The sequence below is a fragment of the Oncorhynchus clarkii genome, chromosome 32 (genome assembly GCF_045791955.1).
Source record: "Oncorhynchus clarkii lewisi isolate Uvic-CL-2024 chromosome 32, UVic_Ocla_1.0, whole genome shotgun sequence".
NCBI lineage: Eukaryota > Metazoa > Chordata > Actinopteri > Salmoniformes > Salmonidae > Oncorhynchus > Oncorhynchus clarkii.
Genome location: NC_092178.1, coordinates 1,042,099 through 1,069,170, shown reverse-complemented (window position 1 = coordinate 1,069,170; position 27,072 = coordinate 1,042,099). Strand labels below are relative to the sequence as shown.

At 42.9% G+C, this 27,072-nt stretch overlaps 1 protein-coding gene across 1 annotated transcript in view; it reads right to left on the bottom strand.

Moving 5' to 3' along the window:
- Positions 1–27,072, bottom strand: part of LOC139391599 (regulating synaptic membrane exocytosis 2b) — a 316,232-nt gene that overhangs the window by 74,129 nt on the left and 215,031 nt on the right. The window contains exons 12-14 of the mRNA XM_071138971.1: positions 25,835–25,970; positions 24,796–24,894; positions 13,685–13,788 (exon numbers count right to left, since the gene is read on the bottom strand). Of these exons, the coding sequence (XP_070995072.1) occupies positions 13,685–13,788; positions 24,796–24,894; positions 25,835–25,970 (339 nt within the window). The remainder of the gene's footprint in view (positions 1–13,684; positions 13,789–24,795; positions 24,895–25,834; positions 25,971–27,072) is intronic.

The window sequence follows — 27,072 nt, the reverse complement described above, 5'->3', positions numbered from 1 at the left end:
TAGTAACATGGTCTAGTACTGTATTCTACTACATGGTGGTAACATGGTCTAGTACTGTATTCTACTACATGGTAGTAACATGGTCTAGTACTGTATTCTACTACATAGTAGTAACATGGTCTAGTACTGTATTCTACTACATGGTGGTAACATGGTCTAGTACTGTATTCTACTACATGGTAGTAACATGGTCTAGTACTGTATTCTACTACATAGTAGTAACATGGTCTAGTACTGTATTCTACTACATGGTGGTAACATGGTCTAGTACTGTATTCTACTACATGGTAGTAACATGTTCTAGTACTGTATTCTACTAGATGGTAGTAACATGGTCTAGTACTGAATTCTACTACATGGTAGTAACATGGTCTAGTACTGTATTCTACTACATAGTAGTAACATGGTCTAGTACTGTATTCTACTACATGGTGGTAACATGGCCTAGTACTGAATTCTACTACATGGTAGTAACATGGTCTAGTACTGTATTCTACTATATAGTAGTAACATGGTCTAGTTGTGACAACTACTACATAGTACTAACATGGTCTAGTACTGTATTCTACTACATGGTGGTAACATGGTCTAGTACTGTATTCTACTACATGGTAGTAACATGGTCTGGTTCTGTATTCTACTACATGGTAGTAGCATGGTCTAGTTGTGACAACTACTACATAGTAGTAACATGGTCTAGTTGTGACAACTACTACATGGTGGTAACATGGTCTACTACTGTATTCTACTACATGGTAGTAACATGGTCTAGTACTGTATTCTACTACATGGTGGTAACATGGTCTAGTACTGTATTCTACTACATGGTAGTAACATGGCCTATTACTGTATTCTACTACATGGTAATAACATGGTCTAATACTGTATTCTACTACATGGTAGTAACATGGTCTAGTTGTGACAACTACTACATAGTAGTAACATGGTCTAGTTGTGACAACTACTACGTAGTAGTAACATGGTCTAGTACTGTATTCTACTACATGGTAGTAACATGTTCTAGTACTGTATTCTACTACATGGTGGTAACATGGTCTAGTTGTGACAACTACTACATAGTAGTAACATGGTCTAGTTGTAACAACTACTACATAGTAGTACCATGGTCTAGTACTGTATTCTACTACATGGTAGTAACATGGTCTAGTCGTGACAACTACTACATAGCAGTAACATGGTCTAGTTGTGACAACTGCTACATCGTAGTAACATGGTCTAGTTGTGACAACTACTACATAGTTGTACCATGGTCTAGTACTGTATTCTACTACATGGTAGTAACTTGGTCTAGTACTGTATTCTACTACATGGTGGTAACATGGTCTAGTACTGTATTCTACTACATAGTAGTAACATGGTCTAGTTGTGACAACTAATACATAGTAGTAACATGGTCTAGTACTGTATTCTACTACATGGTAGTAACATGGTCTAGTACTGTATTCTACTACATGGTGGTAACATGGTCTAGTTGTGACAACTACTACATAGTAGTAACATGGTCTAGTTGTGACAACTACTACATAGTAGTTACATGGCCTAGTACTGTATTCTACTACATGGTAGTAACATGGTCTGGTTCTGTATTCTACTACATGGTAGTAGCATGGTCTAGTTGTGACAACTACTACATAGTAGTAACATGGTCTAGTTGTGACAACTACTACATGGTGGTAACATGGTCTACTACTGTATTCTACTACATGGTAGTAACATGGTCTAGTACTGTATTCTACTACATGGTGGTAACATGGTCTAGTACTGTATTCTACTACATGGTAGTAACATGGCCTATTACTGTATTCTACTACATGGTAATAACATGGTCTAATACTGTATTCTACTACATGGTAGTAACATGGTCTAGTTGTGACAACTACTACATAGTAGTAACATGGTCTAGTTGTGACAACTACTACGTAGTAGTAACATGGTCTAGTACTGTATTCTACTACATGGTAGTAACATGTTCTAGTACTGTATTCTACTACATGGTGGTAACATGGTCTAGTTGTGACAACTACTACATAGTAGTAACATGGTCTAGTTGTGACAACTACTACATAGTAGTAACATGGTCTAGTTGTAACAACTACTACATAGTAGTACCATGGTCTAGTACTGTATTCTACTACATGGTAGTAACATGGTCTATTACTGTATTCTACTACATGGTGGTAACATGGTCTAGTACTGTATTCTACTACATGGTGGTAACATGATCTAGTTGTGACAACTACTACATAGTAGTAACATGGTCTAGTACTGTATTCTACTACATGGTAGTAACATGGTCTAGTACTGTATACTACTACATGGTGGTAACATGGTCTAGTACTGTATTCTACTACATGGTGGTAACATGGTCTAGTACTGTATTCTACTACATGGTGGTAACATGGTCTAGTACTATATTCTACTACATGGTAGTTACATGGTCTAGTACTGTATTCTACTACATGGTGGTAACATGGTCTAGTACTGTATTCTACTACATGGTGGTAACATGGTCTAGTACTGTATTCTACTACATGGTAGTAACATGGTCTAGTACTGTATTCTACTACATGGTGGTAACATGGTCTAGTTGTGACAACTACTACATGGTAGTAACATGGCCTAGTAGTAACTACTACTACATGGTAGTAACATGGCCTAGTAGTACCTACTACTATGTGGAAGTAACATGGTCTAGTAGTGACAACTACTACATGGTAATAACATGGCCTAGTAGTAACTACTACTGCATGGTAGTAACATGGCCTGGTAGTAACTACTACTACATGGTAGAAACATGGCCTAGTAGTAACTACTACTATGTGGTATTAACATGGTCTAGTTGTGACGACTACTACATATAGGTAACATGGTCTAGTACTGTATTCGACTACGTGGTGGTAACATGGTCTAGTAGTAACTTCTACTACATAGTAGTAACATGGCCTAGTAGTAACTACTAATACATAGTAGTAACATGGCCTAGTGGTAACTACTACTACATAGTAGTAACATGGCCTAGTAGTAACTACTACTACATAGTAGTAACATGGCCTAGTACTGTATTCTACTACATGGTAGTAACATGGTCTAGTACTGTATTCTACTACATGGTAGTAACATGGTCTAGTACTGTATTCTACTACATGGTAGTAACATGGTCTAGCACTGTATTATACTACATGGTAGTAACATGGTCTAGTAGTGACAACTATTACATGGTAGTAACATGGTCTAGTACTGTATTCTACTACATAGTAGTAACCTGGTCTAGTACTGTATTCTACTACATAGTAGTAATATGGTCTAGTACTGTATTCTACTACATGGTAGTAACATGGTCTAGTACTGTATTCTACTACATAGTAGTAACATGGTCTAGTACTGTATTCTACTACATGGTGGAAACATGGTCTAGTACTGTATTCTACTACATGGTGGTAACATGGTCTAGTATTGACAACTACTACATAGTAGTAACATGGTCTAGTACTGTATTCTACTACATGGTGGTAACATGGTCTAGTACTGTATTCTACTACATGGTAGTAACATGGTCTAGTACTGTATTCTACTACATAGTAGTAACATGGTCTAGTACTGTATTCTACTACATGGTGGTAACATGGTCTAGTACTGTATTCTACTACATGGTAGTAACATGGTCTAGTACTGTATTCTACTACATAGTAGTAACATGGTCTAGTACTGTATTCTACTACATGGTGGTAACATGGTCTAGTACTGTATTCTACTACATGGTAGTAACATGTTCTAGTACTGTATTCTACTAGATGGTAGTAACATGGTCTAGTACTGAATTCTACTACATGGTAGTAACATGGTCTAGTACTGTATTCTACTACATAGTAGTAACATGGTCTAGTACTGTATTCTACTACATGGTGGTAACATGGTCTAGTACTGAATTCTACTACATGGTAGTAACATGGTCTAGCACTGTATTCTACTATATGGTAGTAACATGGTCTAGTTGTGACAACTACTACATAGTACTAACATGGTCTAGTACTGTATTCTACTACATGGTGGTAACATGGTCTAGTACTGTATTCTACTACATGGTAGTAACATGGTCTGGTTCTGTATTCTACTACATGGTAGTAGCATGGTCTAGTTGTGACAACTACTACATAGTAGTAACATGGTCTAGTTGTGACAACTACTACATGGTGGTAACATGGTCTACTACTGTATTCTACTACATGGTAGTAACATGGTCTAGTACTGTATTCTACTACATGGTGGTAACATGGTCTAGTACTGTATTCTACTACATGGTAGTAACATGGCCTATTACTGTATTCTACTACATGGTAATAACATGGTCTAATACTGTATTCTACTACATGGTAGTAACATGGTCTAGTTGTGACAACTACTACATAGTAGTAACATGGTCTAGTTGTGACAACTACTACGTAGTAGTAACATGGTCTAGTACTGTATTCTACTACATGGTAGTAACATGTTCTAGTACTGTATTCTACTACATGGTGGTAACATGGTCTAGTTGTGACAACTACTACATAGTAGTAACATGGTCTAGTTGTGACAACTACTACATAGTAGTAACATGGTCTAGTTGTAACAACTACTACATAGTAGTACCATGGTCTAGTACTGTATTCTACTACATGGTAGTAACATGGTCTATTACTGTATTCTACTACATGGTGGTAACATGGTCTAGTACTGTATTCTACTACATGGTGGTAACATGATCTAGTTGTGACAACTACTACATAGTAGTAACATGGTCTAGTACTGTATTCTACTACATGGTAGTAACATGGTCTAGTACTGTATACTACTACATGGTGGTAACATGGTCTAGTACTGTATTCTACTACATGGTGGTAACATGGTCTAGTACTGTATTCTACTACATGGTGGTAACATGGTCTAGTACTATATTCTACTACATGGTAGTTACATGGTCTAGTACTGTATTCTACTACATGGTGGTAACATGGTCTAGTACTGTATTCTACTACATGGTGGTAACATGGTCTAGTACTGTATTCTACTACATGGTAGTAACATGGTCTAGTACTGTATTCTACTACATGGTGGTAACATGGTCTAGTTGTGACAACTACTACATGGTAGTAACATGGCCTAGTAGTAACTACTACTACATGGTAGTAACATGGCCTAGTAGTACCTACTACTATGTGGAAGTAACATGGTCTAGTAGTGACAACTACTACATGGTAATAACATGGCCTAGTAGTAACTACTACTGCATGGTAGTAACATGGCCTGGTAGTAACTACTACTACATGGTAGAAACATGGCCTAGTAGTAACTACTACTATGTGGTATTAACATGGTCTAGTTGTGACGACTACTACATATAGGTAACATGGTCTAGTACTGTATTCGACTACGTGGTGGTAACATGGTCTAGTAGTAACTTCTACTACATAGTAGTAACATGGCCTAGTAGTAACTACTAATACATAGTAGTAACATGGCCTAGTGGTAACTACTACTACATAGTAGTAACATGGCCTAGTAGTAACTACTACTACATAGTAGTAACATGGCCTAGTACTGTATTCTACTACATGGTAGTAACATGGTCTAGTACTGTATTCTACTACATGGTAGTAACATGGTCTAGTACTGTATTCTACTACATGGTAGTAACATGGTCTAGCACTGTATTATACTACATGGTAGTAACATGGTCTAGTAGTGACAACTATTACATGGTAGTAACATGGTCTAGTACTGTATTCTACTACATAGTAGTAACCTGGTCTAGTACTGTATTCTACTACATAGTAGTAATATGGTCTAGTACTGTATTCTACTACATGGTAGTAACATGGTCTAGTACTGTATTCTACTACATAGTAGTAACATGGTCTAGTACTGTATTCTACTACATGGTGGAAACATGGTCTAGTACTGTATTCTACTACATGGTGGTAACATGGTCTAGTATTGACAACTACTACATAGTAGTAACATGGTCTAGTACTGTATTCTACTACATGGTGGTAACATGGTCTAGTACTGTATTCTACTACATGGTAGTAACATGGTCTAGTACTGTATTCTACTACATAGTAGTAACATGGTCTAGTACTGTATTCTACTACATGGTGGTAACATGGTCTAGTACTGTATTCTACTACATGGTAGTAACATGGTCTAGTACTGTATTCTACTACATAGTAGTAACATGGTCTAGTACTGTATTCTACTACATGGTGGTAACATGGTCTAGTACTGTATTCTACTACATGGTAGTAACATGTTCTAGTACTGTATTCTACTAGATGGTAGTAACATGGTCTAGTACTGAATTCTACTACATGGTAGTAACATGGTCTAGTACTGTATTCTACTACATAGTAGTAACATGGTCTAGTACTGTATTCTACTACATGGTGGTAACATGGCCTAGTACTGAATTCTACTACATGGTAGTAACATGGTCTAGTACTGTATTCTACTATATGGTAGTAACATGGTCTAGTTGTGACAACTACTACATAGTACTAACATGGTCTAGTACTGTATTCTACTACATGGTGGTAACATGGTCTAGTACTGTATTCTACTACATGGTGGTAACATGGTCTAGTTGTGACAACTACTACATAGTAGTAAGTAGTAACATGGTCTAGTTGTGACAACTACTACATAGTAGTAACATGGTCTAGTACTGTATTCTACTACATGGTGGTAACATGGTCTAGTTGTGACATCTACTACATAGTAGTAACATGGTCTAGTACTGTATTCTACTACATAGTAGTAACATGGTCTAGTTGTGACAACTACTACATAGTAGTAACATGGTCTAGTACTGTATTCTACTACATGGTGGTAACATGGTCTAGTTGTGACATCTACTACATGGTAGTAACATGGTCTAGTACTGTATTCTACTACATAGTAGTGACATGGTCTAGTACTGTATTCTACTACATGGTAGTAACATGGTCTAGTTGTGACAACTACTACATAGTAGTAACATGGTCTAGTTGTGACAACTACTACATGGTGGTAACATGGTCTAGTACTGTATTCTACTACATGGTAGTAACATGGTCTAGTACTGTATTCTACTACATGGTGGTAACATGGTCTAGTACTGTATTCTACTAGATGGTAGTAACATGGCCTAGAACTGTATTCTACTACATGGTGGTAACATGGTCTAATACTGTATTCTACTACATGGTAGTAACATGGTCTAGTTGTGACAACTACTACATAGCAGTAACATGGTCTAGTTGTGACAACTGCTACATCGTAGTAACATGGTCTAGTTGTGACAACTACTACATAGTATTAACATGGTCTAGTTATGACAACTACTACATGGTGGTAACATGGTCTAGTACTGTATTCTACTACATGGTAGTAACATGGTCTAGTACTGTATTCTACTACATGGTGGTAACATGGTCTAGTTGTGACAACTACTACATAGTAGTAACATGGTCTAGTTGTGACAACTACTACATAGTAGTTACATGGCCTAGTACTGTATTCTACTACATGGTAGTAACATGGTCTGGTTCTGTATTCTACTACATGGTAGTAGCATGGTCTAGTTGTGACAACTACTACATAGTAGTAACATGGTCTAGTTGTGACAACTACTACATGGTGGTAACATGGTCTAGTACTGTATTCTACTACATGGTAGTAACATGGTCTAGTACTGTATTCTACTACATGGTGGTAACATGGTCTAGTACTGTATTCTACTACATGGTAGTAACATGGTCTAGTACTGTATTCTACTACATGGTAGTAACATGGTCTATTACTGTATTCTACTACATGGTGGTAACATGGTCTAGTACTGTATTCTACTACATGGTGGTAACATGGTCTAGTACTGTATTCTACTACATGGTAGTAACATGGTCTAGTACTGTATTCTACTACATGGTGGTAACATGGTCTAGTACTGTATTCTACTACATGGTGGTAACATGGTCTAGTACTGTATTCTACTACATGGTAGTAACATGGTCTAGTACTGTATTCTACTACATGGTGGTAACATGGTCTAGTACTGTATTCTACTGCATGGTGGTAACAAGGTCTAGTACTGTATTCTACTACATGAAGGTAACATGGTCTAGTTTTGACAACTACTACATGGTGGTAACATGGTCTAGTTGTGACAACTACTACATGGTAGTAACATGGTCTAGTACTGTATTCTACTACATGGTGGTAAAATGGTCTATTACTGTATTCTACTACATGGTGGTAACATGGTCTAGTTGTGACAACTACTACATAGTAGTAACATGGTCTAGTACTGTATTCTACTACATGGTAGTAACATGGTCTAGTACTGTATTCTACTACATAGTAGTAACATGGTCTAGTACTGTATTCTACTACATGGTAGTAACATGGTCTAGTACTGTATTCTACTACATGGTGGTAACATGGTCTAGTTGTGACAACTACTACATAGTAGTAACATGGTCTAGTTGTGACAACTACTACATAGCAGTAACATGGTCTAGTTGTGACAACTACTACATCGTAGTAACATGGTCTAGTTCTGACAACTACTACATAGTAGTACCATGGTCTAGTACTGTATTCTACTACATGGTAGTAACTTGGTCTAGTACTGTATTCTACTACATGGTGGTAACATGGTCTAGTACTGTATTCTACTACATAGTAGTAACAGGGTCTAGTTGTGACAACTACTACATGGTAGTAACATGGTCTAGTACTGTATTCTACTACATGGTAGTAACATGGTCTAGTTCTGTATTCTACTACATGGTAGTAACATGGTCTAGTTGTGACAACTACTACATAGTATTAACATGGTCTAGTTATGACAACTACTACATGGTGGTAACATGGTCTAGTATTGTATTCTACTACATGGTAGTAACATGGTCTAGTACTGTATTCTACTACATGGTGGTAACATGGTCTAGTACTGTGTTCTACTAGATGGTAGTAACATGGCCTAGAACTGTATTCTACTACATGGTGGTAACATGGTCTAATACTGTATTCTACTACATGGTAGTAACATGGTCTAGTTGTGACAACTACTACATAGCAGTAACATGGTCTAGTTGTGACAACTGCTACATCGTAGTAACATGGTCTAGTTGTGACAACTACTACATAGTATTAACATGGTCTAGTTATGACAACTACTACATGGTGGTAACATGGTCTAGTACTGTATTCTACTACATGGTAGTAACATGGTCTAGTACTGTATACTACTACATGGTGGTAACATGGTCTAGTACTGTATTCTACTACATGGTAGTAACTTGGTCTAGTACTGTATTCTACTACATGGTGGTAACATGGTCTAGTACTGTATTCTAAAACATCGTAGTAACATGGTCTAGTTGTGACAACTACTACATAGTAGTACCATGGTCTAGTACTGTATTCTACTACATGGTAGTGACATGGTCTAGTACTGTATTCTACTACATGATGGTAACATGGTCTAGTTGTGACAACTACTACATAGTAGTAACATGGTCTAGTTGTGACAACTACTACATAGTATTAACATGGTCTAGTTGTGACAACTACTACATGGTGGTAACATGGTCTAGTACTGTATTCTACTACATGGTAGTAACATGGTCTAGTACTGTATTCTACTACATGGTGGTAACATGGTCTAATACTGTATTCTACTACATGGTGGTAACATGGTCTAGTACTGTATTCTACTACATGGTAGTAACATGGTCTAGTTGTGACAACTACTATTTAGTAGTTACATGGTCTAGTTGTGACAACTACTACGTAGTAGTAACATGGTCTAGTACTGTATTCTACTACATGCTAGTAACATATTCTAGTACTGTATTCTACTACATGGTGGTAACATGGTCTAGTTGTGACAACTACTACATAGTAGTAACATGGTCTAGTTGTGACAACTACTACATAGTAGTAACATGGTCTAGTTGTGACAACTACTACATAGTAGTACCATGGTCTAGTACTGTATTCTACTACATGGTAGTAACATGGTCTATTACTGTATTCTACTACATGGTGGTAACATGGTCTAGTACTGTATTCTACTACATAGTAGTAACATGATCTAGTTGTTACAACTACTACATAGTAGTAACATGGTCTAGTTGTGACAACTACTACATAGTAGTAACATGGTCTAGTACTGTATTTTACTACATGGTAGTAACACAGTCTAGTACTGTATTCTACTACATGGTGGTAACATGGTCTAGTACTGTATTCTACTACATGGTGGTAACATGATCTAGTTGTGACAACTACTACATAGTAGTAACATGGTCTAGTACTGTATTCTACTACATGGTAGTAACATGTTCTAGTACTGTATTCTACTACATGGTGGTAACATGGTCTAGTTGTGACAACTACTACATAGTAGTAACATGGTCTAGTTGTGACAACTACTACATAGTAGTAACATGGTCTAGTTGTGACAACTACTACATAGTAGTACCATGGTCTAGTACTGTATTCTACTACATGGTAGTAACATGGTCTATTACTGTATTCTACTACATGGTTGTAACATGGTCTAGTACTGTATTCTACTACATAGTAGTAACATGATCTAGTTGTTACAACTACTACATAGTAGTAGCATGGTCTAGTTGTGACAACTACTACATAGTAGTAACATGGTCTAGTACTGTATTTTACTACATGGTAGTAACATGGTCTAGTACTGTATTCTACTACATGGTGGTAACATGGTCTAGTACTGTATTCTACTACATGGTGGTAACATGATCTAGTTGTGACAACTACTACATAGTAGTAACATGGTCTAGTACTGTATTCTACTACATGGTAGTAACATGATCTAGTACTGTATTCTACTACATGGTAGTAACATGGCCTAGTACTGTATTCTACTACATGGTAGTAACATGGTCTAGTACTGTATTCTACTACATAGTAGTAACATGGTCTAGTACTGTATTCTACTAAATAGTAGTAACATGGTCTAGTAACTAGTTTTGACAACTACTACATGGTGGTAACATGGTCTAGTTGTGACAACTACTACATGGTAGTAACATGGTCTAGTATTGTATTCTACTACATGGTGGTAAAATGGTATATTACTGTATTCTACTACATGGTGGTAACATGGTCTAGTACTGTATTTCACTACATGGTAGTAACATGGTCTAGTACTGTATTCTACTACATGGTAGTAACATGTTCTAGTACTGTATTCTACTACATGGTAGTAACATGGTCTAGTACTGTATTCTACTACATGGAACTAACATGGTCTAGTAGTGACAATTACTACATGGTGGTAACATGGTCTAGTAGTAACTACTACTACATGGTGGTAACATGGACTAGTGCTGTATTCTACTACATAGCAGTAACATGGTCTAGTAGTGACAACTACTACATGGTGGTAACTTGGTCTCATACTGTATTCTACTACATGGAACTAACATGGTCTAGTAGTGACAACTACTACATGGTGGTAACATGGTCTAGTAGTAACGACTACTACCTGGTGGTAACATGGTCTAGTACTGTATTCTACTACATGGCAGTAACATGGTCTAGTAGTGACAACTACTACATGGAACTAACATGGTCTAGTAGTGACAACTACTACATAGTATTAACATGGTCTAGTTGTGACAACTACTACATGGTGGTAACATGGTCTAGTACTGTATTCTACTACATGGTAGTAACATGGTCTAGTACTGTATTCTACTACATAGTAGTAACATGGTCTAGTACTGTATTCTACTACATGGTAGTAACATGTTCTAGTACTGTATTCTACTACATGGTGGTAACATGGTCTAGTTGTGACAACTACTACATAGTAGTAACATGGTCTAGTTGTGACAACTACTACATAGTAGTAACATGGTCTAGTTGTGACAACTACTACATAGTAGTACCATGGTCTAGTACTGTATTCTACTACATGGTAGTAACATGGTCTATTACTGTATTCTACTACATGGTTGTAACATGGTCTAGTACTGTATTCTACTACATAGTAGTAACATGATCTAGTAGTTACAACTACTACATAGTAGTAGCATGGTCTAGTTGTGACAACTACTACATAGTAGTAACATGGTCTAGTACTGTATTTTACTACATGGTAGTAACATGGTCTAGTACTGTATTCTACTACATGGTGGTAACATGGTCTAGTACTGTATTCTACTACATGGTGGTAACATGATCTAGTTGTGACAACTACTACATAGTAGTAACATGGTCTAGTTGTGACAACTACTACATAGTAGTAACATGGTCTAGTTGTGACAACTACTACATAGTAGTACCATGGTCTAGTACTGTATTCTACTACATGGTAGTAACATGGTCTATTACTGTATTCTACTACATGGTTGTAACATGGTCTAGTACTGTATTCTACTACATAGTAGTAACATGATCTAGTTGTTACAACTACTACATAGTAGTAGCATGGTCTAGTTGTGACAACTACTACATAGTAGTAACATGGTCTAGTACTGTATTTTACTACATGGTAGTAACATGGTCTAGTACTGTATTCTACTACATGGTGGTAACATGGTCTAGTACTGTATTCTACTACATGGTAGTAACATGATCTAGTACTGTATTCTACTACATGGTAGTAACATGGCCTAGTACTGTATTCTACTACATGGTAGTAACATGGTCTAGTACTGTATTCTACTACATAGTAGTAACATGGTCTAGTACTGTATTCTACTAAATAGTAGTAACATGGTCTAGTAACTAGTTTTGACAACTACTACATGGTGGTAACATGGTCTAGTTGTGACAACTACTACATGGTAGTAACATGGTCTAGTATTGTATTCTACTACATGGTGGTAAAATGGTATATTACTGTATTCTACTACATGGTGGTAACATGGTCTAGTACTGTATTTCACTACATGGTAGTAACATGGTCTAGTACTGTATTCTACTACATGGTAGTAACATGTTCTAGTACTGTATTCTACTACATGGTAGTAACATGGTCTAGTACTGTATTCTACTACATGGAACTAACATGGTCTAGTAGTGACAATTACTACATGGTGGTAACATGGTCTAGTAGTAACTACTACTACATGGTGGTAACATGGACTAGTGCTGTATTCTACTACATAGCAGTAACATGGTCTAGTAGTGACAACTACTACATGGTGGTAACTTGGTCTCATACTGTATTCTACTACATGGAACTAACATGGTCTAGTAGTGACAACTACTACATGGTGGTAACATGGTCTAGTAGTAACTACTACTACCTGGTGGTAACATGGTCTAGTACTGTATTCTACTACATGGCAGTAACATGGTCTAGTAGTGACAACTACTACATGGAACTAACATGGTCTAGTAGTGACAACTACTACATGGTGATAACATGGTCTAGTAGTAACTACTACTACATGGCAGTAACATGGTCTAAAAGTGCTTTATATTGTACAGTATGTTGATGGGAAAGACACTGTCTGACTTGAGATATTGGAGAGAAACACTTCACTGACTAACTTTGAAGAGCAGAATGTTGTGGATGCAGAGAAGTTGTATTTTCTCTCCACAGAAAGTTTTGATGAAGAAACATCCTTGCAGAGAAAGCTGGTTTACTCACTTCGATCCAGTGAGCCCTTGGATGGGACGTTGGGTAGCTGCCGTCCTCTTTGATGAGACACTGGGGAACCGGTTGTGCTTGTTTGGACCAAGTAAGTGTTCATCCTGTTGGACAGAGAGGTGTTAGTCCTGGACCTAAGGTTCGTCTTTATGGCACAGGACGCTTCTCTGGTCTCTCCTCCACCTGTTACAGGGTCTGAGATGCCGAAGCCTCCCACCATTAGCTCTGACAAATTGAAAACCCTAGTCATTGGCGACTCCATTACCCGCAGTATTAGACTTAAAAATAATAATCCAGCGATCATAAACTGTTTACCAGGGGGCAGGGCTACCGATGTTAAGGCTAATCTGAAGAGGGTGCTGGCTAAGGCTAAAACTGGTGAGTGTAGAGAGTATAGAGATATTGTTATCCACGTCAGCACCGACGATGTTCGGATGAAACAGTCAGAGATCACCAAGCACAACATAGCTTCAGTGTGTAAATTAGCTAGAAAGATTTGTCGGCATCAAGTAATTGTCTCTGCCCCCCTCACAGTTAGGGGGAGTGATGAGCTCCATAGCAGAGTCACACAACTCAATCGCTGGTTGAAAACTGTTTTCTGCCCCTCCCAAAAGGGGACTCCTCCACAAACAGGACCGAGCCTGGCCTGCTGAAGAGTGACGGACTCCATCCTAGCTGGAGGGGTGCTCTCATCTTAGCTATGACAGGGCTCTAACTCCTCTAGCTCAACAATGAGATAGGGTACAGGCCAGGCAGCAGGCTGTCAGCCAGCCTGCCAGCTTAGTGGAGTGTGCCACTAGCATAGTCAGTGTAGTCAGCTCAGCTATCCCCATTGAGACCGTGTCTTGCCTCAATCTAGTTTGTGCAAAACTAAACATGGCGGTGTGAATGGAATCAAGACCTCCTCCATTCCTATAATTATTGAAAGAGATTGTGATATCTCACATCTCAAAATAGGGCTACTTGGCCTCCCGAGTGGCGCAGTCTTCTAAGGTGCTAGCTGTGCTACTAGAGATCCTGGTTCGTGTCCAGGTTCTGTCGGAGCCAGCCGCGACCAGGAGACCCATGGGGCAGTGTACAATTGGCCTAGCGTCGTCCGGGTTAGAGGAGGGTTTGGCCAACATGATATTCTTGTCCCATCTAGTGACTCCTGTGGCGGGCCAGGCGCAATGCACGCTGACACGCTCGCCAGCCGGGTTAAGCCGGCTTTGTGTCAAGAAGCAGTGCAGTTTGGCTGGTTTGTGTTTTGGAGGACACACGGCTCCGTATGGGAGTTGTAGCTATGGAAAACGACTGTAACTACCAATTGGATATCACGAAATTGAGGAGAAAAAGGGGTAACAAGAAAAAATATGTGTGATTGGCCTGATTGAAACATGTCTTAATCCTGATTAATTTACTGTGTTATATGTGGCATCTCCTCCTGGTTACACTAGTGACCACATCCTCCGCACGTGTTGCTAACATTTACGATAGCAAATGTAACACTTTTTTTTTAAGGACTGCGTTTTCGTCTTTTGAGCTTCTAGTCATGAAATCTATCGAGCCTACTCAATCACTATTTATAGCTACTGTTTACCGGGCTCCTGGATTGTATACAGCGTTCCTCACTGAGTTCCCTGAATTCCTATCGGACCTTATAGTCATGGCAGATAATATTCAAATTTTTGATGACTTTAATATTCACATGGAAAACTACAAATACCCACTCCAAAAGGCCTTCGGAGCCATCATCGACTCAGTGGGTTTTTTCCAACATGTCTCCAGACCTACTCACTGCCACAGTCATACTCTGGACCTAGTTTTGTCCCATGGAATAAATATTGTGGATCGTAATATTTTTTCCTTATAATCCTGGACTATCGAACCACCATTTTATTACATTTGCAATTGCAACAAATAATCTGCTTAGAACCCAACCAAGGATCATCAAAAGTCGTGCTATGATATTTCAGACAACCCAAAGATTCCTAGATGCCCTTCCAGACTCCCTCCACCTACCCAAGGACGACAGATTACAAAAATCGGTTAACAACCTAATTGAGGAACTAAATTTAACCTTGTGTAATACCTTAGATGCAGTTGCATCTCTAAAAACAAGAAAACATTTATCACAAGAAACTATCTCCCTGATATACAGAAAATACGCAAGCTCTGAAGCAAGCTTCCAGAAAATTGGAAGGGAAATGGTGCTCCACCAAACTGGAAGTCTTCTGACTAGCTTGGAAAGACAGTACCGTGCAATATCAAAGAGCCCTCAATTGTCACGACTTCCACCGAGGTCGGTTCCTCTCCTTGTTCGGGCGGCGGTCGGCGTCACCGGTCTTCTAGCCATCGTCAATCCATTTTCATTTTCCATTTGTTGTGTCTTGTTTTCCTAACCCCTGGTTTTCATTTCTCTCATTATTTCTTGTGTATTTAACCCTCTGTTTTCCCCATGTCTTTGTGCAGAATTGTTTTTACTTAAAAATGATACAATGTGATTTTCTGGATTTTTGTATTAGATTCAGTCTCTCACAGTTGAAGTGTACCTATGATAAAAAAATACAGACCTCTACATGCTTTGTAAGTATGAAAACCTGCAAAATCGGCAGTGTCTCAAATACTTGTTCTCCTCACTGTATGTCTCCGAATCCCTGCGTCAAGGGTAGATTTGGTTCTCCACTTCACCCGCCTCCTCGACTTTCTTTTTTGTGAAGAAGAAGGAGGGAGGTCTGTGCCCGCGTATTGACTACCGAGGCCTAAATCAGATCACTGTGAGGTACAGTTACCCGCTACCTCTTATCGCCACTGCGATTGAGTCAAAGCACGGTGCACGCTTCTTCACAAAACTAGATCTCAGGAGCGCTTACAACCTGGTGCATATCAGGGTGGGAGACGAGTGGAAGATGGCGTTCAGTACCACCTCAGGGCATTATGAGTACCTCGTCATGCCTTACGGGTTGATGAATGCTCCATCAGTCTTCCAAGACTTTGTATACGAGATTTTCAGGGACCTGTAGTGGTGTATATTGATGACATTCTGATATACCCCGCTGCACGTGCCGAGCATGTGTCCCTGGTGCGCAGGGTGCTTGGTCGACTGTTGGAGTATGACCTGTACATCAAGGCTGAGAAATGCCTGTTCTTCCAACAGTCCGTCTCCTTCCTAGGGTACCGCATTTCCACCTCGGGGGTGGAGATGCAGTGTGACCGCATTTCAGCCGTGCGTAATTGGCCGACTCCCACCACGGTAAAGGAGGTACAGCGGTTTCTAGGGTTTGCCAATTACTACCGGAGGTTTATCTGGGGTTTTGGTCAGATAGCAGCTCCCATTACCTCACTGCTGAAGGGGGGACCGGTACGTTTGCAGTGGTCGGCTGAGGCGGACAGGGCTTTTGGTCACCTGAGGGCTCTGTTTACCTCGGCTCCCGTGCTGCCCATCTGGATCCCTCTTTGGTGTTCACAGTGGAGGTGGACATGTCCGAGGCTGGGATAGGAGCCTTGCTCTCTCTGCGCCTTCTTCTCGAGGAAGCTCAGCCCGACGGAGCGACACTACGACGTGGGGGACCGGGAGATGTTGGCTGTCGTAACGGCTTTGAAGGCGTGGAGACATTGGCTTGAGGGGGCTAAACACCCTTTACTCATCTGGACTGACTACCGCAATCGATTACATCCGGGCGGCAAGGAGACTGAACCCTCGCCAGGCAAGGTGGAACATATTTTTCACCCGTTAGACCAGGTTCCCAGAACGCTAAGGTAGACGCACTGTCCCAGCTGTATGACACAGAGGAAAGGCCCATGAATCCCACCCCTATACTCCCGGCCTCCTGCCTGGTGGTACTGGTAGTGTGGGAGCTGGACACGGACATTGAGCAGGCGCTACGTGCAGAGCCCACTCTCTAGTGTCCCGCTGGGCATCTGTACGTTCCGTCTGCTGTCCGTGACCGGTTGATCTATTGGGCCCACACGTCACCCTCCTCTGGTCATCCAGGCAGAGGTCGGACTGTGCGCTGTCTGAGTGGGAAGTACTCGTGGCCCACTTTAGCTTAGGACGTGAGGGTTTATGTTTCCACCTGCTCGGTGTACGCCCAGTGTTAGGCTCATAGGCACCTACCCAGAGGTAAGCTACACCTCTTACCCATTCCACAACGGCTGTGGTCGCACCTGTCGGTGGATTTCCTTACTGATCTTTCTGCCTCACAGGGTAACACCATGATCCTGGTCGTTGTGGACTGTTTTACTAAGTGCTGCCGTCTCCTCCCTCTGCTCGGTCTCCCTACGGCACTACAGACTGTGGAGGCCTTGTTTACACACATCTTCTGGCACTACGGGATGCCTGAGGACATAGTGTCTGATCGGGGTCCCCAGTTCACTTCGAGGGTCTGGAGGGCACTCATGGAACGTCTGGGGATCTCGATCAGCCTTACCTTGGGTTTTCACCCCGAGAGTAACGGGCAGGTGGAGAGAGTTAACCAGGATGTGGGTAGGTCTCTGCGGTCTTATTGCCAGGATCGGCCGGGGGAGTGAGTGGCGTTCGTGCCCTGGGCAGAGATGGCCCAGAACTCGCTCCGCCACTCCTCCACTAACCTCTTCCCTTCCAGTACATACTGGGGTATCAGCAGGTTCTGGCTCCTTGGCATCAGAGTCAGGCCGAGGCTCTTGTGGTGGACGACTGGTTCCGGCGTGCGGAGGAGACATGGGACGCCGTTCATGTTCTCTTTCACCGCAGTGAGGCCCCGGTGTTCGCAACGGGGGACCGGGTCTTGTTCTCAACCCGAAACCTGCCCCTCCGCCTGCCCTGCCGGAAGCTGGGTCCGCGTTTTTAAAGTCCTGAGGAGACTGAACGAGGTGAGTTACAGGTTACAGCTTCTCCCCAATTACCGTATTAACCCCTCGTTCCATGTGTCTCTCCTCAGGCCGGTGGTGGTTGGCCCGCTCCAGGAGTCTCAGGTGCGGGAGTTTCCTCCGCTCCATCTGGACATCGAGGGGCCCCGGCGTACTCCGTTCGATCCATTCTAGATTTGAGGCGTCTGGCAAGTGGCTTTCAATACCTTGTGGACTGGGAGGGGTACGGTCCGGAGGAGAGATACTGGGTTCTGGTGGAGGACATGTTGGACCCTTCAATGCTGCGGGAGTTCCACCGTCTCCGTCCGGATCACCCTGCACCTCGCCCTCCGGGTCGTCCCCGAGGACGGTGCTGTCACGACTTCCACCGAAGTCGGTTCCTCTCCTTGTTCGGGCGGTGTCACTGGTCTTCTAGCCATCGTCGATCCACTTTTCATTTTCCATTTGTTTTGTCTTGTTTTCCTACACACCTGGTTTTCATTTCCCTCATTATTTGTTGTGTATTTAACCCTCTGTTTCCCCCATGTCTTTGTGCGGAAATGTTTGTTGTAAGTGCTTGTGCACATGTTTACTGGTGCGCGATGGGTTTTTGCACCCATGTTTGTTATTCTTTATCAAGTTGGTTTTACGATTAAACTGCTCCGGCTAATACCTAGTTCTGCTCTTCTGCGTCTGACTTCCCTGCCACCAGTTACACACCCCTTACATCGATGCTGCTTGATCATCCTATTTTTCCAACCTAATTGAGGAGAATAAGAACAACCCAAAATACATTTTTGATACTGTTGCAAAACTAACTAAAAATCAACATTCCCCAAGAGAGGATGGCTTTCACTTCAGCAGTGATGAATTTATGAACTACTTTGACAAAAAGATCATGATCATTAGAAAGCAAATTACGGACTCCTCTTTGAATCTGCATATTTCTCCAAAGCTCAGTTGTCCTGAGTCTGCACAACACTGCCAGGACCTAGGATCAATGGAGACACTCAAGAGGTTTAATCCTATATCTCTTGACACATTCATGAAAATAGTCATGGCCTCTAAACCTTCAAGCTGCATACTGGACCCTATTCCAACTAAACTAATGAAAGAGCTGCTTCCTGTGCTTGGCTCTCCTATGTCGAACATAATAAACGGTTCCCTATCCACAGGATCCAATTCAAACTCACTAAAAGTGGCACTAATAAAGGCTCTCTTGAAAAAGCCAAACCTTGACCAGGAAAATGTAAAAAACTATTGGCCTATATCGAATCTTCCATTCCTCGCAAAAATGGTAGAAAAAGCTGTTGCGCAACAACTCACTGGCTTCCTGAAGATATACGAAATGCTTCAGTCTGGTTTTAGCCCCATTGAAGCACTGAGACTGCACTCGTGAAGGTGGTAAATTACCTTGTAATGGAGTTAGACCAAGGCTCTGCATATGTCCTCGTGCTCCTAGACCTTAGTGCTGCTTTTGACACCATCGATCACCACATTATTTTGGAGAGATTGGAAACCCTAATTGGTCTACACGGACAAGTTCTGGCCTGGTTTAGATCTTAGATCTTATCTGTCGGAAAGATATCAGTTTGTCTCTGTAGATGGTTTGTCCGCTGACAAATCAATTGTACGTTTCGGCGTTCCTCAAGGTTCCCTTTTTAGGACCACTATTGTTTTCACTATATATTTGACCTCTTGGTGATGTCATTCGGAAACATAATGTTAACTTTCACTGCTATGCGGACGATACACAGCTGTACATTACGATGAAACATGGTGGAGCCCCAAAATTGCCCTTCCTGGAAGCCTGTGTTTTAGACATAAGGAAGTGGGTGGCAGCAAATGTTTTACTTTTAAACTTAGACAAAACAGAGATGTTTGTTGTAGGTCCCAAGAAACAAAGAGATCTTCTGTTGGCTCTGACAATTAATCTTGATGATTGTACAGTTGTCTCAAATAAAACTGTCAAGAACCTCTGCGTTACTCTGGACCCTGATCTCTCTTTTGACGAACGAATCAAGAGTATATCATGGACAGCTTTTTCAATCTTCGTAACACTGTAAAAATCAGAAACGTTTTGTCCAAAAAGGATGTCGAAAAACGAATCCATGCTATTATCAATCCTAGATTAGACTACTGCAATGCTCTACTTTCCGGCTTCCCGGATAAAGCACTAAATAAACTTCAGTTAGTGCTAGAATCTTGACTAGAACCAAAAATGTTTATGATATTACTCCAGTGCTACCCTCAACCCTTAAGTCTTTATTGAAGACTCATCTCTTCAGTAGGTCTTATGATTGATTGTAGTCTGGCCCAGGGGTGTGAAGGTGAAAGGAAAGGCACTGGAGCGACAAACCACCATTGTTGTATCTGCCTGGCCGGTTCCCCTCTTTCCACTCAGATTCTCTGCCTCTGACCCTATTACAGGGGCTGAGTAACTGCCTTACTAGTGCTCTTCAATGCCGTTCCTAGGAGGGGTGCGTCACTGATGTGATCTTCCTATCCAGGTTGGAACCCCCTTGGGTTCATGCCATGGGGGAGCTCTTCGTGGGCTGTACTCAGCCTTGTCTCAAGGTAGTACATTTGTGGTTATCCCTCTAGTGCTGTGGGGGCTGTGCTTTGGCAAAGTAGGTGAGGTCAATCCTGCCTGGTTGGCCCTGTCCGGGGTATCGTCAGACGGGACCACAGTGACTCCTGACCCTTCCTGTCTCAGTCTCCAGTATCTATGCTGCAATAGTTTGTGTCGGGGGGCTAGGGTCAGTTTGTTATATCTGGAGTACTTCTCCTGTCCTATCCGGTGTCTTGTGTGAATTTAAGTATGCTCTCTCTAATTCTCTCTTTCTCTCTTTCTTTCTCTCTCAGAGGACCTGAGCCCTAGGACCATGCCCCAGGACTACCTGACATGATGACTCCTTGCTGTCCCCAGTCCACCTGGCCGTGCTGCTGCTCCAGTTTCAACTGTTCTGCCTGTAAATATTAACATTTGACCATGCTAGTCATTTATGAACATTTGAACATCTTGGCCATGTTCTGTTATAATCTCCACCCGGCACAGCCAGAAGAGGACTGGCCACCCCACATAGCCTGGTTCCTCTCTAGGTTTCTTCCTAGGTTTTGGCCTTTCTAGGGAGTTTTTCCTAGCCACAGTGCTTCTACACCTGCATTGCTTGCTGTTTGGGGTTTTAGGCTGGGTTTCTGTACAGCACTTTGAGATATCAGCTGATGTACGAAGGGCTATATAAATAAATTTGATTTGATTTGATTTGACCAATTGGATACCACAAAAAAATAAATCGTTTCCGCAAAACACCAGTCTCAGCATTAACAGTAAAGAGGTGACTCCAGGATGCTGGCCTTCTAGGCAGAGTTCTTCTGTCCAGTGTCTGTGTTTTGCCCTTCTTAATCTTGTATTTTTATTGGCCAGTCTGAGATACGGCTTTTTCTTTCCAGCATCCCTCTTCACTGTGGACGTTGCTACTAGCGTCTCGTCATGACAACGGGTGGCGACGTGAATTTGGACCAATCCCTGGTTACGAAGCCCTACTCTGTAACAGGCTTTGTTTTTGTCCTGTCTCTGAAAACATCTGAATGACAGAAGCGAAGGAAAAACGTTTTACCTTATATTTCAGGACGTCTGATGACCATAAAACATGGGACTTTCCCATACTTGTTGACAATACATTATTACATCAATCTTACTCTGGTAGAGCGAGGAATACTCATGGTAAAAATAAAATTATTATGAACACACCGATTTCATGTGTTTCATAAAAAAGGCTGTGCCACAGATTTGAATGATCTTAGCACGGCACTTGCTTTACATTTGGGCTCATATCATCGAAATATCATAATATACATTTTTGTGATTTTTAGACATGGTTAATAAACAATTCCACATTCATGTTTTCAAATGATCTATTATGTATTTTGAAGTCCATATTATTGACATTTAGTGAAAATTGATTTCATCACTGCTGCTTCAAAGTGTCCATTGCTTGTCGAGTCACCTAACACCCTACCATTGGTACCATTCTGTTGGGTCTATTGTATTGGTTCCATTGTATTGGTTCAATTGTATTGGTTCCATTGTATTGGTTCCATTCTATTGGTTCGTCACCTAACACCCTACCATTGGTACCATTCTGTTGGGTCCATTGTATTGGTTCCATTGTATTGGTTCCATTCTATTGGTTCCATCTATTGGTTCCATCTATTGGTTCCATTGTATTAGTTCCATTGTATTGGTTCCATCTATTGGTTCCATTGTATTGGTTCCATTGTATTGGTTCCATTGTACTGATTCCATTGTATTGATTCCATTGTATTGGTTCCATTGTACTGGTTCCATTGTATTGGTTCCATTGTATTGGTTCGTCACCTAACACCCTACCAATGGTTCCATTGTATTTGTACCATTGTATTAGGAAACTAAATCAAGAACCGCTTAGGTATTTGTCCCAGGTCTGTTTGACACAGATCTCAGGGTGTAGAGGAGAAAGGGGGCGAACCTGGTCTTCTGTTTGATCTCAGGGTGTAGGGGAGAAAGAGGGAGACCCTGGTCCTCTGTTTGATCTCAAGGTATAGGGGGAGAAAGGGTGCGACCCTGGTCTTCTGTTTGATCTCAGGGCGTAGGGGAGAAAGGGGGCGACCCTGGTCTTCTGTTTGATCTCAGGGCGTAGGGGAGAAAGGGGGCGACCCTGGTCTTCTGTTTGATCTCAGGGCGTAGGGGAGAAAGGGGGCGACCCTGGTCTTCTGTTTGATCTCAGGGCGTAGGGGAGAAAGGGGGCGACCCTGGTCTTCTGTTTGATCTCAGGGCGTAGGGGAGAAAGGGGACGACCCTGGTCTTCTGTTTGATCTCAGGGTGTAGGGGAGAAAGGGGGCGACCCTGGTCTTCTGTTTGATCTCAGGGTGTAGGGGAGAAAGGGGGCGACCCTTGTCTTCTGTTTGATCTCAGGGTGTAGGGGAGAAAGGGGGCGACCCTGGTCTTCTGTTTGATCTCAGGGTGTAGGGGAGAAATGGGGCGACCCTGGTCTTCTGTTTGATCTCAGGGTGTAGGGGAGAAAGGGGGCGACCCTGGTCTTCTGTAAGATCTCAGGGTGTAGGGGAGAAAGTGGGCGACCCTGGTCTTCTGTTTGATCTCAGGGTGTAGGAGAGAAAGGGGGCGACCCTGGTCTTCTGTTTGATCTCAGGGTATAGGGGGAGAAAGGGGGAGACCCTGGTCTTCTGTTTGATCTCAAGGGTGTAGGGGGAGAAAGGGGGAGACCCTGGTCTTCTGTTTGATCTCAGGGTATAGGGGGAGAAAGGGGCGAACCTGGTCTTCTGTTTGATCTCAGGGTATAGGGGGAGAAAGGGGGAGACCCTGGTCTTCTGTTTGATCTCAGGGTGTAGGGGGAGAAAGGGGGAGACCCTGGTCTTCTGTTTGATCTCAGGGTATAGGGGGAGAAAGGGGCGAACCTGGTCTTCTGTTTGATCTCAGGGTGTAGGGGAGAAAGTGGGCGACCCTGGTCTTCTGTTTGATCTCAGGGTGTAGGGGAGAAAGGGGGCGAGCCTGGTCTTCTATTTGATCTCAGGGTGTAGGGGGAGAAAGGGGCGTAGACTACATAGTGTGTATGGATGCGTAGCTGTGTAGGCTACATAGTGTGTATGGATGCGTAGCTGTGTAGGCTACATAGTGTGTATTGATGCGTAGATGTGTAGGCTACATAGTGTGTATGGATGCGTAGCTGTGTAGGCTACATAGTGTGTATGGATGCGTAGCTGTGTAGACTACATAGTGTGTATGGATGCGTAGCTGTGTAGGCTGCATAGTGTGTATGGATGCGTAGCTGTGTAGGCTACATCGTGTGTATGGATGCGTAGCTGTGTAGACTACATAGTGTGTATGGATGCGTAGCTGTGTAGGCTGCATAGTGTGTATGGATGTGTAGCTGTGTAGGCTACATATTGTGTATGGATGCGTAGCTGTGTAGGCTACATAGTGTGTATGGATGCGTAGCTGTGTAGACTACATAGTGTGTATGGATGCGTAGCTGTGTAGGCTGCATAGTGTGTATGGATGCGTAGCTGTGTAGGCTACATCGTGTGTATGGATGCGTAGCTGTGTAGACTACATAGTGTGTATGGATGCGTAGCTGTGTAGGCTATATAGTGTGTATGGATGCGTAGCTGTGTAGGCTACATAGTGTGTATGGATGCGTAGCTGTGTAGACTACATCGTGTGTATGGATGCGTAGCTGTGTAGGCTACATATTGTTTATGGATGCGTTGCTGCGTAGGCTGCATAGTGTGCATGGTTTTTGTACCTGTCTGGTGAGTAGCAGTCTTCAGACAAGCGATGCCGGTCCATCCGACCTGAGCTAAAAGAAAGCGGTCCCCCTCGCATGCCGTGGTCCAAACTCCGACTAAATGGGAGATAGAAAAAGCTGTTTGAGTTGGGGTTAGGGTTATGGTTAGGGTTAGGGTTAGGGTTAGGGTTGGGGTTAGGGTTGGGGTTAGGGTTAGGGTTGGGGTTAGAGTTGGGTTGGGGTTAGGGGTTAGGGTTGGGTTAGGGTTGGGGTTAGGGTTGGGTTAGGGTTAGGGTTAGGGTTAGGGTTAGGGTTGGGGTTAGGGTTAGGGTTAGGGTTGGGGTTCGGGTTAGGGTTAGGGTTAGGGTTAGGGTTAGGGTTGGGTTAGGGTTAGGGTTAGGGTTAGGGTTGGGTTAGGGTAAGGGTTAGGGTTAGGGTTAGGGTTGGGGTTAGGGTTGGGTTAGGGTTAGGGTTAGGGTTAGGGTTAGGGTTAGGGTTAGGGGTTGGGGTTTCGGTTTGGGTTAGGGTTAGGGTTTGGTTTGGATTACTGTACCTCTGTGGAGGGTGAACACTGAACGACTGTGATTGGGTCTTGACCTTGGCAGACTGGGAGGTTAGGGTTGGGGTTGGGGTTAGGGTTGGGGTTAGGGTTAGGGGTTAGGGTTAGGGTTGGGTTAGGGTTAGGGTTAGGGTTAGGGTTAGGGTTAGGGTTAGGGGTTTCGGTTTGGGTTAGGGTTAGGGTTAGGGTTTGGGTTGGATTACTGTACCTCTGTGGAGGGTGAACACTGAACGACTGTGATTGGGTCTTGACCTTGGCAGACTGGGAGGTTAGGGTTGGGGTTGGGGTTAGGGTTAGGGGTTAGGGTTAGGGTTGGGTTAGGGTTAGGGGTTAGGGGTTAGGGTTAGGGATTGGGGTTCGGTTTGGGTTAGGGTTAGGGTTTGGGTTGGATTACTGTACCTCTGTGGAGGGTGAACACTGAACGACTGTGATTGGGTCTTGACCTTGGCAGACTGGGAGGTTAGGGTTAGGGTTAGAGTTAGGATTGGTTTACTGTACCTCTGTGGAGGGGGAAGACTTGGCGACCTTGACCAGGTCCTGGCCATGTCAGAGTGGGAGGTGTAGTTGGAGGACATGACCTGTTCTGGAACAGACAGCGTGGAGCTTTGGAAGTCCCTGCCGTTGTGTCTGTAGTCTGGGAAGGAGAGGACAGACAGACAGGTTAGAGGAGGAAGTCTGGGGAGGAGAGGACAGACAGGTTAGAGGAGGAAGTCTGGGGAGGAGAGGACAGACAGACAGACAGACAGACAGACAGACAGACAGTTTAGAGGAGGAAGTCTGGGGAGGAGAGGACAGACAGGTTAGAGGAGGACAAGAGGGAGAGAGGGAGTGGAGAGAGCAGGAGTGGGTAAGGGAGAGGGAGTGGAGGGGGAGAGGGATGGAGTGGAGGGGGAGAGAGCAGGAGTGGAGGACAGGAGAGGGAGAGAGAGGGTGAGGAATGTGAGAGAGAGGGAGTGGAGGGGGAGTGGAAGGGGAAAGAGAGGGCTTTGAGGGGGGAAAGGGGATAAGAGGGGGAGAAAAAGGTGAGGGCATGGGAGAGGGTGAAAGGAGTGGGAGAGGGGGAAAGGAGTGGGAGAGAGAGGAGTGGAGGGTGAGAGAGAGAGTGTGCAGGTCGAGAGGGGGAGCGGAAGGGAGAGAGAGGGAATGGAGAGGGGATAGGAGGGGGACAGGGGATATGATGGGTAGAGAGATTGATTGGAGGATAAGAAGTGGAGAGAAGGTAGTGGAAGGGGAGAGAGAGGGAGGGAAGGTTGAGAGCGAGAGAGTGGAGGGCAGGGAGAGTGAGAGGGAATGTAGGCATTGAGAGAGGGTTTGAAGGGAGAGAGGGAGTGGAAGGGGAGAATGAGAGAGCGGAGAGGTAGAGAGCACTAGTGGGTAAGAGAGGGATTAAATGGGGGAGAAGGGAGTGGAGGATAGGGGGGATAGGAGGGTGAGAGAAGGGTATTTGAGGGAAGAAGGCATAGGAGTGGGAAATAGAGTGAGTGGCGTAGAAGAGGGGGAGGTGGAGATTGGGAGAGAGAGAGTGTAGGACAGGAGGGGGAGAGAAGGGAGTGGATGATAGGACTGGGAGAGAAGGGAATGGAGGGGTAGTGAGAGGGAGTGGAGGATAGGACGGGGTGAGAAGGGAGTGGAGGGGTAGTGAGAGGGAGTGGAGGATAGGACGGGGAGAGAAGGGAGTGGATGGGTAGTGAGAGGGAGTGGAGTATAGGACGGGGAGAGAAGGGAGTGGAGGATAA